At 42.2% G+C, this 12,128-nt stretch overlaps 1 protein-coding gene across 7 annotated transcripts in view; it reads right to left on the bottom strand.

Moving 5' to 3' along the window:
• Nucleotides 1-437: 437 nt before the first annotated feature.
• Nucleotides 438-12,128, bottom strand: part of kif1b (kinesin family member 1B) — a 48,658-nt gene continuing 36,967 nt past the window's right edge. For 6 of the 7 annotated variants that reach the window (XM_028409038.1, XM_028409043.1, XM_028409040.1 and 3 more), the window contains 22 exons: nt 11,432-11,550; nt 11,048-11,133; nt 10,678-10,807; nt 10,203-10,356; nt 9,963-10,053; nt 9,753-9,871; nt 9,587-9,642; nt 8,387-8,495; nt 7,885-7,951; nt 7,707-7,791; nt 7,301-7,406; nt 6,092-6,206; nt 5,874-6,007; nt 5,709-5,770; nt 5,466-5,611; nt 5,123-5,383; nt 4,966-5,037; nt 4,719-4,840; nt 4,481-4,633; nt 4,120-4,312; nt 3,656-3,774; nt 438-3,524 (listed from right to left, as the gene is read on the bottom strand). In XM_028409038.1, the coding sequence (XP_028264839.1) occupies nt 3,482-3,524; nt 3,656-3,774; nt 4,120-4,312; nt 4,481-4,633; nt 4,719-4,840; nt 4,966-5,037; nt 5,123-5,383; nt 5,466-5,611; nt 5,709-5,770; nt 5,874-6,007; nt 6,092-6,206; nt 7,301-7,406; nt 7,707-7,791; nt 7,885-7,951; nt 8,387-8,495; nt 9,587-9,642; nt 9,753-9,871; nt 9,963-10,053; nt 10,203-10,356; nt 10,678-10,807; nt 11,048-11,133; nt 11,432-11,550 (2,542 nt within the window). In that variant the 3' untranslated portion in view covers nt 438-3,481. The remainder of the gene's footprint in view (nt 3,525-3,655; nt 3,775-4,119; nt 4,313-4,480; nt 4,634-4,718; nt 4,841-4,965; nt 5,038-5,122; nt 5,384-5,465; nt 5,612-5,708; nt 5,771-5,873; nt 6,008-6,091; nt 6,207-7,300; nt 7,407-7,706; nt 7,792-7,884; nt 7,952-8,386; nt 8,496-9,586; nt 9,643-9,752; nt 9,872-9,962; nt 10,054-10,202; nt 10,357-10,677; nt 10,808-11,047; nt 11,134-11,431; nt 11,551-12,128) is intronic. The other variant, XM_028409042.1, reaches the window with a different exon arrangement.

The following is a 12,128-nucleotide window of genomic DNA, read 5'->3' as shown; positions in this document are numbered from 1 at the left end:
TTTTCTGTAGTGGATAACAGGACTTTGGTGCACTAAACCAGTTTAATGTCAGACCACGTGTATATGCATGAGAGGAGGAGGTGGAGGGTCTTATAGTTTAAAGAGTACAGATTAGAAACACTGCATGAATGTTCTTCTGCTGTCAGATTATCTGGTCATGAAGCATGCATGTCTGAAGACTAGACAGAGGTCTAACAGTAGAAAAATAAAGAGGTTTAAAAGCTTAGAAAAATCACATTGATAGGCAAATAGAAAGAGGTTAAGGATGGTACAGGGATCTATAGAACTATGTGAAAACGCTTTTTCCTCATTCATTACATTTTATCTGATGGTGGAAATGAGCTGTGACGGCTCACAGATATCAGGAAACTTCAGTATGAACAGAAGCGTGAAGCTGGCGGTGGAGCAGGACAGTGCAGGGGACAAACAGGCATCACTTGTTCTGCTAATGCACAGTTTGCACTTTTTATTGTTGCCTCATTCACTAAACAGTTCAATGGTGCAAGATTACCATACACAGAATTAGGATATCTGCATGACACATCTATGCTATACAGCGAATGGATTATAATTATTACAAATACAGTAAACATATTTACATTTTAGTTCAAGCTCCATACAACACAGATATTTACAAAATAATTATGAAAATGAAATCAGTCTGATAAATAATGTACAGAGTTAATGTCATGGTCTGTTTTTATTCCTTTTGGTGAACCTGATGTTTTGAATCGTCAGAGGGGGAGATGGAAAACAAGATGGTTTATTTTGAAAGGCATCAACGGAAAAAAAGTGTTGAGGTGAAGAAAGACACAAACAGTAACAATAGTATTCTGTCATTTTAGATGTCACAAGCTACTTTGTATCATATTCCCTGATATTACAAAAAAATTAAATGTCCACTTTCTACTTTGTTAAAATGCAGACGGCTAGTTAACATGAGCAGTGAGTGAAACAAAAGCAGACTGTTCAAACCACTTTCTGATAAAGAGGAAGCACTAATGTAACCCGCCCACGCTGAGAAGGTGCAGCGGGTTACATTTTAGGTCTCTTTTTTTCCTTGAAAAAAAAAACAAAAAACAAACTACATTCTACATTCAACTCTCTCCTGGTTCAGACCACAGAGCCTGTCACACCATCATTTGGTTCATTATGAGTAGAACAACTAAACTGCACAGACTTTATTTGATCAGTTAGTTGAACAATTTATTATTATGTGCAAAGAGCTGCAAACTAATATATACATTGCAAATAATAAATACACAATGAAGTAAAAATGTCTGCTCTGACAGGTGTGTCGGTGGCACTCTGAACTTTCTGCAGTGCATAGATGCTCATCAGTACTTTTCATGTGTGGGAAAACATTTTATCAGAAGACAATGCAGCAGATTTTTGTTCCTCTGACCTGCAAAGTTGGCCGACCTGAGGTCAGAGATGATCTGCAATCACTGTCATATCTGAGCTTCATGTTTTCTGTTGTTGAGATCAGCAAAATCTGAGTAATGTTACCAATTCTTACTTTTACCACAGCCAAAGGCTCCTTCTGTTTCTGCACACTTTTCCTGAAAGTGACAGTTAATATGCTATAGTTCCACTTATATGCAAACATATGAATATTAGATTGGTGGATGACCTGTCTCTTTAATGCCCCTTTCATACAATACAGCAGGCATACTACTGGTTGGTTGACCAGCGTTCATTTATCCCTGTCTGTATCGAACACAGCTCCCATCTTTGCAGAAACAAGAGGAACCACAGGTGCTACTGAAGCCAAATGTATCAGCTGCAGAACGGTGTTCAGAGCAAACATTTTTAGAAATAAAACCTTTGAACGTGTTGTCCCTTTAATATGACTTCTTTCTTTCCTTTTTGTAAACCTCTAGAGAAGCAGCTACCATCCAGTGTAAGCCTCGATATGTGCTCTCATCATTGTTCCTGATACTTCAACGTATGTGATCTGCCTTTGTCTTGCTATAGATATGTGTTAATGTGCAAAATAACACCAATAGATGTAACAAATGAAGAAATAAATGCCCTCTGTTACATTTCATATAAAACTTACCTATGGAATGATCAAAAGAAACTGTAATGTTAAAAAAAACAATAAGTTAGATGAGTTAAGTGGTTTCAGATCAAATAGAAAATGCATGTTAACCTGCGGTGCTGCTAACAGCGAGCTCTGTTATAGACAGAGTGGAGTCATGGGACTGTCTCCGTCCTGCAGACGTCTGTGCTAGCAGCTTCATCGGCTGCAACTACTGGCTTCAAGGCTGAAACTTCATTCTTCTTCTAACTTCCCACTTTACCACGTTTTGTTCTGTCTTCACAAGTATGTGGCGGTGAAATAAAATATCAGCGGCTCTCTGGAGGTCTCAGCGTGTTAGTGAAAGCTGAAGGCGCTAAGAGGAATGTCTTAAATGAGAGTTAACTACCACACTGATCCCAGAACAGACTATGTACAAATGAATCCTCTGCTAGTCTCTTCCTCCTTCTCGTCTTCTAGAAACCCTGCTTTTTTTTTCATTTTATTTTTTTTTAGCAAAAGGACAGACAGAATCTATCCTCACATCTTCACTGTGGAGATGTGAATCTATTATACTTTTGATGTTGACACAAATGCATGAGTGTTTACTCACGGACTGACTGACACTGGCACTACCAGGGGTTGGAGTTGGTGTATGTACACAGACTGAGGAGGATCTAAATGTCACATGGGCGACAGCGGGAATACTTCTGGCCTCGCTGACAAATTTGGCTCACATTTGGAGATTTTGTTTAGGAGACAGGTTGGGGAGCTCGAGTCTGCTTTAGCCTGATGCTAATTTCATAAAGAGAAGAAAAAACCTTCATTAGCAGCTATAGTTCATGTAGCACAGCATAAACTAATATAACACTTGGAGATATTTGTAGATATTTCTTCATGATCTGATTTGTTTTTGTGTGAAAAACTGCTTTTTCTCCTGAGGACTGTTGCAGTTCTCATGCAAGCATATTATGTTAAATAAAAATAAACCCTAAAATAAACCTCTTTTTGGGAGACGTAACACCGATAGACATTTTTTCTTTTTTACAGATGATTGGCAAACTGAAAATGAGTGGCCAGAAAGAACAGTTTCTGAAGAGTCGTGCACACACAAGTAGACTACTACAACATGCTACTAGTTAGGGAGCTCAGAAATGACAACGAAGCGGAAGAAAAATTAGACTCAAACATTGTCATAAAAACAAAATACACGAAAAGCGGAGGAGGGGGTGGAGGTGGGGGAGAGAAAGAGAGAGGGTCAAAGCTGAGGGGAGGGGAGAGGCAAAGTTCTCTGGAACTGAAACTTTTAGTCGCATGAAAGGAGACTTAAGCCACAAGTCTACTTACAAGAGAAAACCGTCAAGAATCACAATGATTAATAAGTGTTAACACTTGGTATCTTCAAAGGCTTTTCAAAAAGAAGGGAAGCCGTGGTTTCCTGGGTTCCGATCGATTCACTCAGTTCTTCATCAGGCCGCTGCGCCTCCTCGCCAGCTTAGATCTGTGGGGGCAAGACACTGCAGTGAGTTAAGTGAAGTGAGCAGACCTAGTAAGTGTGGGTGTGAAAGAAGAGTGTGTGTGTGTGTGTGTGTGTGTGTGTGTGTGTGTGTGTGTGTGTGTGTGTGAGTGCACCTTATCGTTCCTGCTAGCAGTGGATTAAACGCGTACAGCCAGTCGTTCATGTCTTTCTCGTTGTTGGCCTGCAGGAGGATTCCTCGATGCTTGGTGCACACAGCAAATGTGTTGGGAGTCTGAAAGACATCAAGCATCTGTCAAACCATATATCTGTGGGTGTTTCACACAAGCTTTTAAAGGTTCTAAACGCAAAAATGAGAAAAGCATTGTTTTTAATATCAAAATATGAACTGCAGTCACAAAGCTGCTGTGTGTGCTCCATGTGTATGAGCATTCACTAGGTTCTTGTAGTTTCCCTTCATGGCTGTGTTGCTTTGTGCCCCAAAAGCACTGATTACCAGAGACTAAGTATTATTCTTATATATGAACCTTTAAGTTGCTGAAGAACTCAAAACTTTGTTGTGTTTTTGGCAGATTTGTGTGATACACAGAAGTTTCCTTCTGGCAACCTGAAAGCCTACCTTTAGCATGGCCTGCTGGTCTTCGCTGTATTCTACTTGTGCTGTGGAGAGGTTGAGGACACCTCGCTCCACTGGATCCTTGTCACTGTTGTAGATGAAGACGTAGGGCCGGCGAACAACCACAAAGTGTTTCACCCACGAGTTGGAGCGTGGCTCCATGAAGCTTAGGAAACCCTTCTTGGACACAACAGATCTGAACAGAAGCAGAGAAGGATTTATTTTTCCATGTTTTGCAGTTTAAATCCATTTCTATTTTTTCTGTTTGATTTGGACTTCGGGCTGGGAGATACATCTTATATTGATGTTTTTCATTACACACAAAAGCTAAACATACATCAAGAGCTAACATGGCTTTACTCACCCTGGCCTCATTTCTTCAATATCAGGCACCAAGTTGAGGAACTCGTTCTTTCCAGCCCGGGCAAGGTAGGACGTCTCCAGAGTGGGAACCATTGGAAAGTTTTCATAGTCTGAGCAGGAGGGACTGGAGGCACGGGAGCTGTTCTCTGGTGTCCTTTGAGACAAAGTCTAACATGTCAGCATCATGGCAACAAGATGGAAATTCAATACACTGGCAGATTTTCAGAAAAAGGTTTTACTTCTGGTCCATGGAGCCACAGCGAGAATCAGATAGAGAGGGGCAGGTGGAGGATGGGGTGAGAGTTGCGCTGCTGAAGCTGGTCACTGATGGATCACGCCCCATAGGTGAGATGTCTGACAGCTGGTGGGTAAAACAGCAAAACACAGATGTGAAATACACAGACTTCCTCATGAAACATTATACTGAAATTAGGATTAATTAAATTAAATCTATTTAAAATGTAACAGAGCTGCATCCTTTCTCACCTTGCAGTCACTGATACTGTTGACCACCTGGTTGTATTCGCTGTTGTAGGTGTGCGTCAGGAGGCGCAGGCACTACAACACAAACATGAGGCTGATTAGTTCACAGCAGAGAAGGAGAGGCAGCTGTTACCACTCACAAAGCAGCCTTTCTTCTCACCTTAGTGGCCAGCTCCTTCTCCCGATCCACCAGACTCTCGATGTCAGCGGAGTCATAGCCGCTGCTCTCACTGGGGGTAATGGCGCTTTCAAAGGTGGTGCTGGAGATCTGTGAGGAGATAGAGGTGGAGGTGGACAGAGTGCCTGAGCTCATGCTAGGCGATAGTGACTCGCTCAGGGACTTGGTGGTGGGAGCTGTTCCCATCAGTGGCGCCTCTCCCAGCTTCTCCCTCAGCAGGAGAAGGTGACGAGTCTTCTCCACCTGTCAAAACACACAAGAGGAGTTAGGAGGGGTGTCAGCCTACTCTAAGAGAATTAAACAGTTTATGATTTTAAGGTTCTACCTCATGCAGCTGCTCCATTTTGTCTAGCTCCCACTGGTGCTCCAGGATGAGGCTGTCACCTCTGGGCCTCCACCCAGCCAGGTTCTCCTCTCCGCGTACATAAGCCACTGATGTGTCCAGGACCTTCCTCCTCCTCCGCTGCATCCCTACTCAGGACAAAAATCCATCATTAGGTTGACATGGTCATGATAAAGCTGCTAACTGTTCTTTTAACATTTTTAAAAATGATTTAAGTTAGCTCACCTGGGCTTCCAGTGTCAGACATCTTGCACAAGCTCAGCTCATAGATGCCAGTGACTCGGTTGCTGTAATGAAGCAGTGGTTTTTGTTTAGGGAACTGGGTAACATGGCAGTAATTTAATCCAAGTATCTGTGATTGTGTAACAATATGTTATTTTGGAGCCTCACCAGTCAGGAGTTTTGGAGTATCCACTTCCAAAGAGGTTCCTGAGAGAACGAGGAGGGGAGATCTTGGCGTCTCGGGAGTAGAAGACCATACAGATGTCTTTGGTAATAATGGCTGGCTGGATGCAGTGGTCCAACTTTGAAAAGGGGATGTGGGAAGTCATGTTAGCTTTGCTGACAACCAAAGAGCCAAACTACACCTCAGTAGAGCAGTGACTGACCTCCAGATATGCAGACAGGGTCATGTAGATCTTCTCTCCATAAGGAGTGACTCGGTTAAGCAGGAGGGAGTTGTGCAGGGAGCTGTCCCACACCGCCTCAAAGCGATAGAAAGTCCTGAAAAAAACATGGACACAGACCTTATTAACCAGTATTATCTTGTGCTTTAAACATGAGTGAATCCAGCTGAGTGTCATTTTGTGACCTTGTGAACAGGGAGTGTTATTCTATTAATGTTGACACGAGCACAAGCACAACAGATAAGGCAGTGATTCTCTCTAGTCATAAAACAATGTGAGGAAACACACTGAGGTGAGACCTTGACCACAGACACAACAGGGTCCACACAGTGTCAGGTGTCAGCTGGCAGCAGCCAGGAAAGTGATAACAGTATGTCATAATTAAACTCAGATACAAATAACCTTGGTGTCCTACTTCATCGTATAAACACTATCAGGGACATTTATTCTGGAGGCCTTGAGAGAGATTAGACTGTTCCTCTTTTCTGGCAGCAGGGGGCATTCTTCCCCACACAAAAACAGCAAACCAGAAGTGCCCTAATCTATTTGTTGTTATCAAGACTCATACAGTGGAAAATGATAGAAAAACATTCATTTGCAAATGCAGATCAACATACTATCATAGTTGGATGTGTAGTCACAAAAACTCATACAGAAAGGGGGCTGCATTTGCATTAAGACTGTCTTTAGTCATCCATTAACAATGTAAGGTTTGATTTTTAGATGCTAAATTATGATTGAAATAAAGACAGATCTTATGCAATGTGGCAAAACAAACAGCAACACAAACTGTCAAGAACTTATTTCTATGAATCTATTGTACTAAAGAGAAGCATAAAGGTCTTTCAGTGAAGGAGCCTTATGTTCTCTGATCACTGGTACCTATCAATATCCTTATCAATAGAAAGCCTGAGCACAATCAAAGAGTCCAGCCGCAGCAGGAGGAAAGAGAGTGCACAGAAAAAAAAGAGAGAAGCACAAAAAGTCAGGCAACAGACACAATGGAGCAAATTAACAGCAGTGACAATGAAAAAAAATGAATGTGTCTTTAGCAAATAGGGAAAAGGACATATGAACAGATGTTACCTGACACTGACTGTAAACACCATTAAAATATCTCTCGATAACAAAATGATTTGCTGTATGGATGATGGATGATAGACCTTGAACCACTGTGGGCATTCCACCTACCTGTTGGTGTTGTGGGATGATTTGATGTTCTTGGCAGAAATTATATTGAGGGACAGGACAGCATCAGCCGCGCTATCGTCCACTTCAGCCTTGCTCCTGATGCGGCCTGGAGGAACACAGACCGACACAACTGTGACCACTCAGTCACCAAACTACTGTGCACTAATAGCCATATGATCACAGCGTGTTCACTTGTCATGAGCTGCTCCGGATAAGAGTGTCACCCACTGAATGTCAAGAATATGAAATCTGACCATTTGGTCCATCAGCTACAGCTACAGTGTAACAGTAACAGTAGCATTATAGTGGCCTAGAGCAAACCAATTATGTGTTTCAAAACACAGTGCTGTCTTACAGACTCACTTAAAGGTGCCTCGGCAGGCTAGTACAAAGAAAGTCTGCTCACCCACAACCAGCTCGCGTACATCCTTCCAGTGCAGCTCACTGCCCTTCTCGTGGATGAGAGTCACTGTGATCCTCCGCTGGATCCCCTACAGTAGAAGATGACAGGTACTTAGGATCACAATAGACACAGCTGGAACAAACTGTTTCTATGTAGTGGGAACACTGTGAATCTACTGTACCTGGTGCAGGAGGTAGGTTCCATGGCAGGGAAGACCTCCACTGTGATCCACTACAGCTGGGATGTATCTGTGGATGAAGGGCGGACATTTATAACACGGTAACTCATGGATCCACACTTGGAACATTTAAACTGTACTGATTCTGTTCCAAAGTCTAACCCACACCAACTGTTTTTATGGTGTTTGTGCAGTTATTAGATGTCATTTAGATTAATGTAGACACAGACATACACTGTTTTACAGAAGTTTTAATGATGCTTTATTATCTGTTATTCATAGTTCTGCCTGTCATTTTTTAACTACAAATTATTTTCACTACATTTTAAATTCATTAAGATCGTGTTAATAGTTCTAAGAAATTATTTTTGTTGCAATAACATGGATGATAATGATATGCAATAGGACTAACAGATGAGCAGCAGTCTCATCATAACACATAAAAAGAGTGAAGAAGCTTATAATTGTGTGTTTGTGAACATAAGCTGGTCAGGTGGACACTCACTCTCCAGTGGGCTCCAGCTCGCTGATCTCGAACCAGACCAGCAGGTCGTACTTGCTGACACACTGACCCAGGTTGGACTTGGTGATGGTGTTCAGCTTGGTGGCTGGAACTGACAAATTAACACACATTAACTTGACTGATTTGAATTTAAGAGTGAATGTGTGGCAGCAAAGTACAGATAATCTGGATTACTACATGAAGAACAGGTATGTGACATGAACACACAAAGACAACAGAAGCTAAAAGTAACACATCACTAAATATTCAAAAGCAAATGTTGTCTGTACCGAACTATAATGAAATGAGGAGCTAAATCAGAGATTACACCACCACTGACAGCTCCCTGCTGTGTGACACATCAGGATTATGTCCCTGAAGAAACAGGCTAATCTCTGAGGCACACAGTTACACTCATTTGTGTTCAATATGGATGGGAAAATGATTTTATATTAAAACTGCTGCAACGTAACAGCTGAACCAGTAAAGGCCTCTGAGGTCTGAGCTTCTATGATTATGGTAAATACTCATATTATTAGATTTGGCTGGGGATTCAGCAGATGCAGCAGATTTACCTGGAAGTGTCAGCTCAGGCAAGTTTCTAGGCAACAAGGGAGGGACTGCTCTGACTGGACCTAAATATACACCTGCAGCAAGGTGGAGTACACACAACCACTGCAGAGCTTTACTGTCACAGAGCAAAGCACAGCACTATTCTAATCACTACATCACGATGTTCATCTAATGCCTGGCTACAGTGTCCACTGTTACCAACCATGGTGCTTGGGCACAGTGAACACAGGGTCACTTGACACCGGGAGGAAAGGGAAGTGAGAGAGCTGGTCAGCTTCGTCCTCGAGACTGGCCACAGCAGTGGAGGCGAGGGCGTTGGCGTGCTCGGACAGTGTGTCCAGCACTTTGCCGTTCACATAGCCACTCATGAGGTAGCAGATCAGCTCTATCTTACGGGTATGGTCTGTGTATGATGTATGATATTGCAGGAGGTGATGCAGAAGAGGGAGGACAGAGTTGGGTAAGAGGATTATAGATTGTAGAGGCATTAATAAATAAGAGACAAAAAATCCAAAGGAAGCAAGAAATGGAAAAAAAATGGAAGGACATGAGGCATGCTGATGTAACCATGACAAAATGATGGTGACAGGTTTAGATCCGAATGCAGTGTAATGACATTAAAAACCTTACCTGGTTTTGACAGAGGCATGGGAATGGGATAGTATTTCTTCGATGGCGTTGGAGGACTGTTAGGGAAAATAAAAAATATTAAAACTACAGAGCATCTTTTACTTTATAAAATCTAGTGCTTAAAATGTGAATCACTGGGGAATCTGTTTTTTTTAACTGCACTAACCTGATTAGGTCCTGTCCATGAAGATGTAGCGGGTGCTGCTGGTAGTGGCCAAACACTTCAAACACAATGGGTTTGGTCTTGATGTACTCAATAAAAGACTCAGTGACCTCAACTGAAATCTGCACAGATGGTGAAAAACATGGAATGGTCAAACTTAGTTAATATAGAGCTGTTAAATGAAAGTGTGCCTCTGTGTGTGTGTACACTCACGTTCTGGACATGGTAAAAGCCCAGAGGAGCCCCTTTGCCGGCGTTCTTTAGAGGCTCGGTGGAAAAAGCCTCATCATGACGATGCAGGAAACTAAGAAAATATTTATAAATGAGTGTGTCACATTCATTTTTTAGACAGGAGATACAATTATCCATCGATTTTGTACCAGATCTAAATTTCTTTGGTTCTAGTGGCATTACTGCTGCATCTACTGCTTTATTTGAAGACTGTGTACTCACTTGAATTGGCAGAAGATGTCAGCATACTCTGGCGGGATGCCACTGGCCTGGAGCACGGTAACACGGAAGGTAAAGATGCTGCCCACCTCCAGCTGGCCTGCCAGACCGTCTCCATGACTCAGCTTGGTTTCTGCGATATTACCCAGTTTGAGGTCTGAAGAAAGCCACAGGGGAATGCATTATTTACTAAAACTGACCCACAAATGCACATGCAATTGTGCTTTGCAATCTACATATGAATTCTACGCTGCCCAACACAATCAGAATGGTTCCTGCACATTTTCAGACTTGTGATTTGTAGGAATCTACAAATCACAAGTCTGATTCCTTTACATAGAAAGAAAAACAGCACAAGTCTCATTTCCATAACAAAAACGTGTATTCGCATTCAACTGGACCATCTGCCCAGTGAGTTTCCCACTGGGCTGAGAGGTTGAAATTTACGAGCAGGGAGGTTAAGGTCTGGCAGGCGTACCCATGTCATTAATTCTGTTGAGCTCCTCTGAGGGTGTGATGACCTCTGAACTCTGACCCTGACCCTCCACTATGCGCAGCTCTTCCAGGGACATGCCAGAGCGGGTCATAACTGTGGAAGGGAAGTCACTCTGACAGAACAGAAAAGAAGATGAGAATGACATTAGCATATAGCTGGCTGTGTAAAATGGATTATAACCACCTGTGATAAGGCATTCCTGTATTGTGCAGTACTGGTGGCTGAAAACTACATTCGCCAGAACTTTATTTTAAATATATAAATAATAATAAGTCAAACTCCTTCTACAGACTTTACGTTCGAACACAAATATACTCTTCTTAGTCTCACTTTCATCCGACACAGGGCTTACCTTTTTGAAGTACTCATCATCAAACGAGATCTTGGCAGTTCCTGACTGTCTAACTCCTGACCCGTAGTCTGGAGCCTCCTCATCAGCTACAAAGAGACAAACGGTCCTCTTATCAGGATATATCACAGACACAGCTCACTTTAAGCTGTCGAAGCACATCAAAAGGAATACATTGAGAATCTAAGGGAATCTTTTCTTTGCAGAGCAGATCAGTGGCATAAGAGGCTTTTCACCATGCTGCTGTACTGCTATCAAAGCAGCAGTTAGGACCCCGTATTTATCTCATTAGTCTGTTTAAATAGCTTTAATCAAGATATACACAGGAATATTTTTTTAATCTGCTCCAATGGACATGCTCATTAGAGAGTCTCATTAATTACTCACCAGCTATAGCCTGGACCCCCACACGCAGGAAGCCGCGCACCTCACCCTTCTCTGTTACTATAGCAACACGGTGAACCAGTGGCACAGGGTACAGCAGGTTGCTCAGGTACACAAAAGCTCTGAGGTGAAGGGAGGAAAAGAAAACATGAAAATCATGCTGCAGTGTGGAACAACTGCTGCAGTATTATGATGCTGATATTTGGTTACACAACTGCCACATCTGTTGCTGTGAATAAACTGAAACACAGTCAAGTAGTCAGTTTTCTAATTTGTCTTAATTTCCTTGAATTCAGAGAATATGGCTTTCAAGATTTAAACTTCTTACCATGTGCCCAACAATTTCCACTAGTTAACACATCATTGGCTACAATAACATAAAATAAAATATTAGTGGAAATCAGAATGAGCAAAAAAAATAATGTGAGCATAAAATGAAACGTGCTCCAGGGCACTGAAATCAGCAGCAGCTTAAATCGTCTGCTTTATTTTTAAACTGCGTGACAGGGCGATGACAGATCGCCCAGCATGCAGCAGTAAAGGCTGTAAAAGAGTGGTTTATTGGGTTGTGTTATGACGATACTAGTCTCCCACTTACACACTCACTGACATTTTGTTTTGTAGGGTTTGATTTGTTTTGCTGCACCCGTGATGACCTACTCTTCCTCTGTCACCCTCCCTCCCCTTCATCCCTCCATCC

This window comes from Parambassis ranga, chromosome 7, assembly GCF_900634625.1.
Source record: "Parambassis ranga chromosome 7, fParRan2.1, whole genome shotgun sequence".
NCBI lineage: Eukaryota > Metazoa > Chordata > Actinopteri > Ambassidae > Parambassis > Parambassis ranga.
Note: the sequence above shows the minus strand (reverse complement) of the source record. Positions and strands in the feature narration are given on the sequence as shown.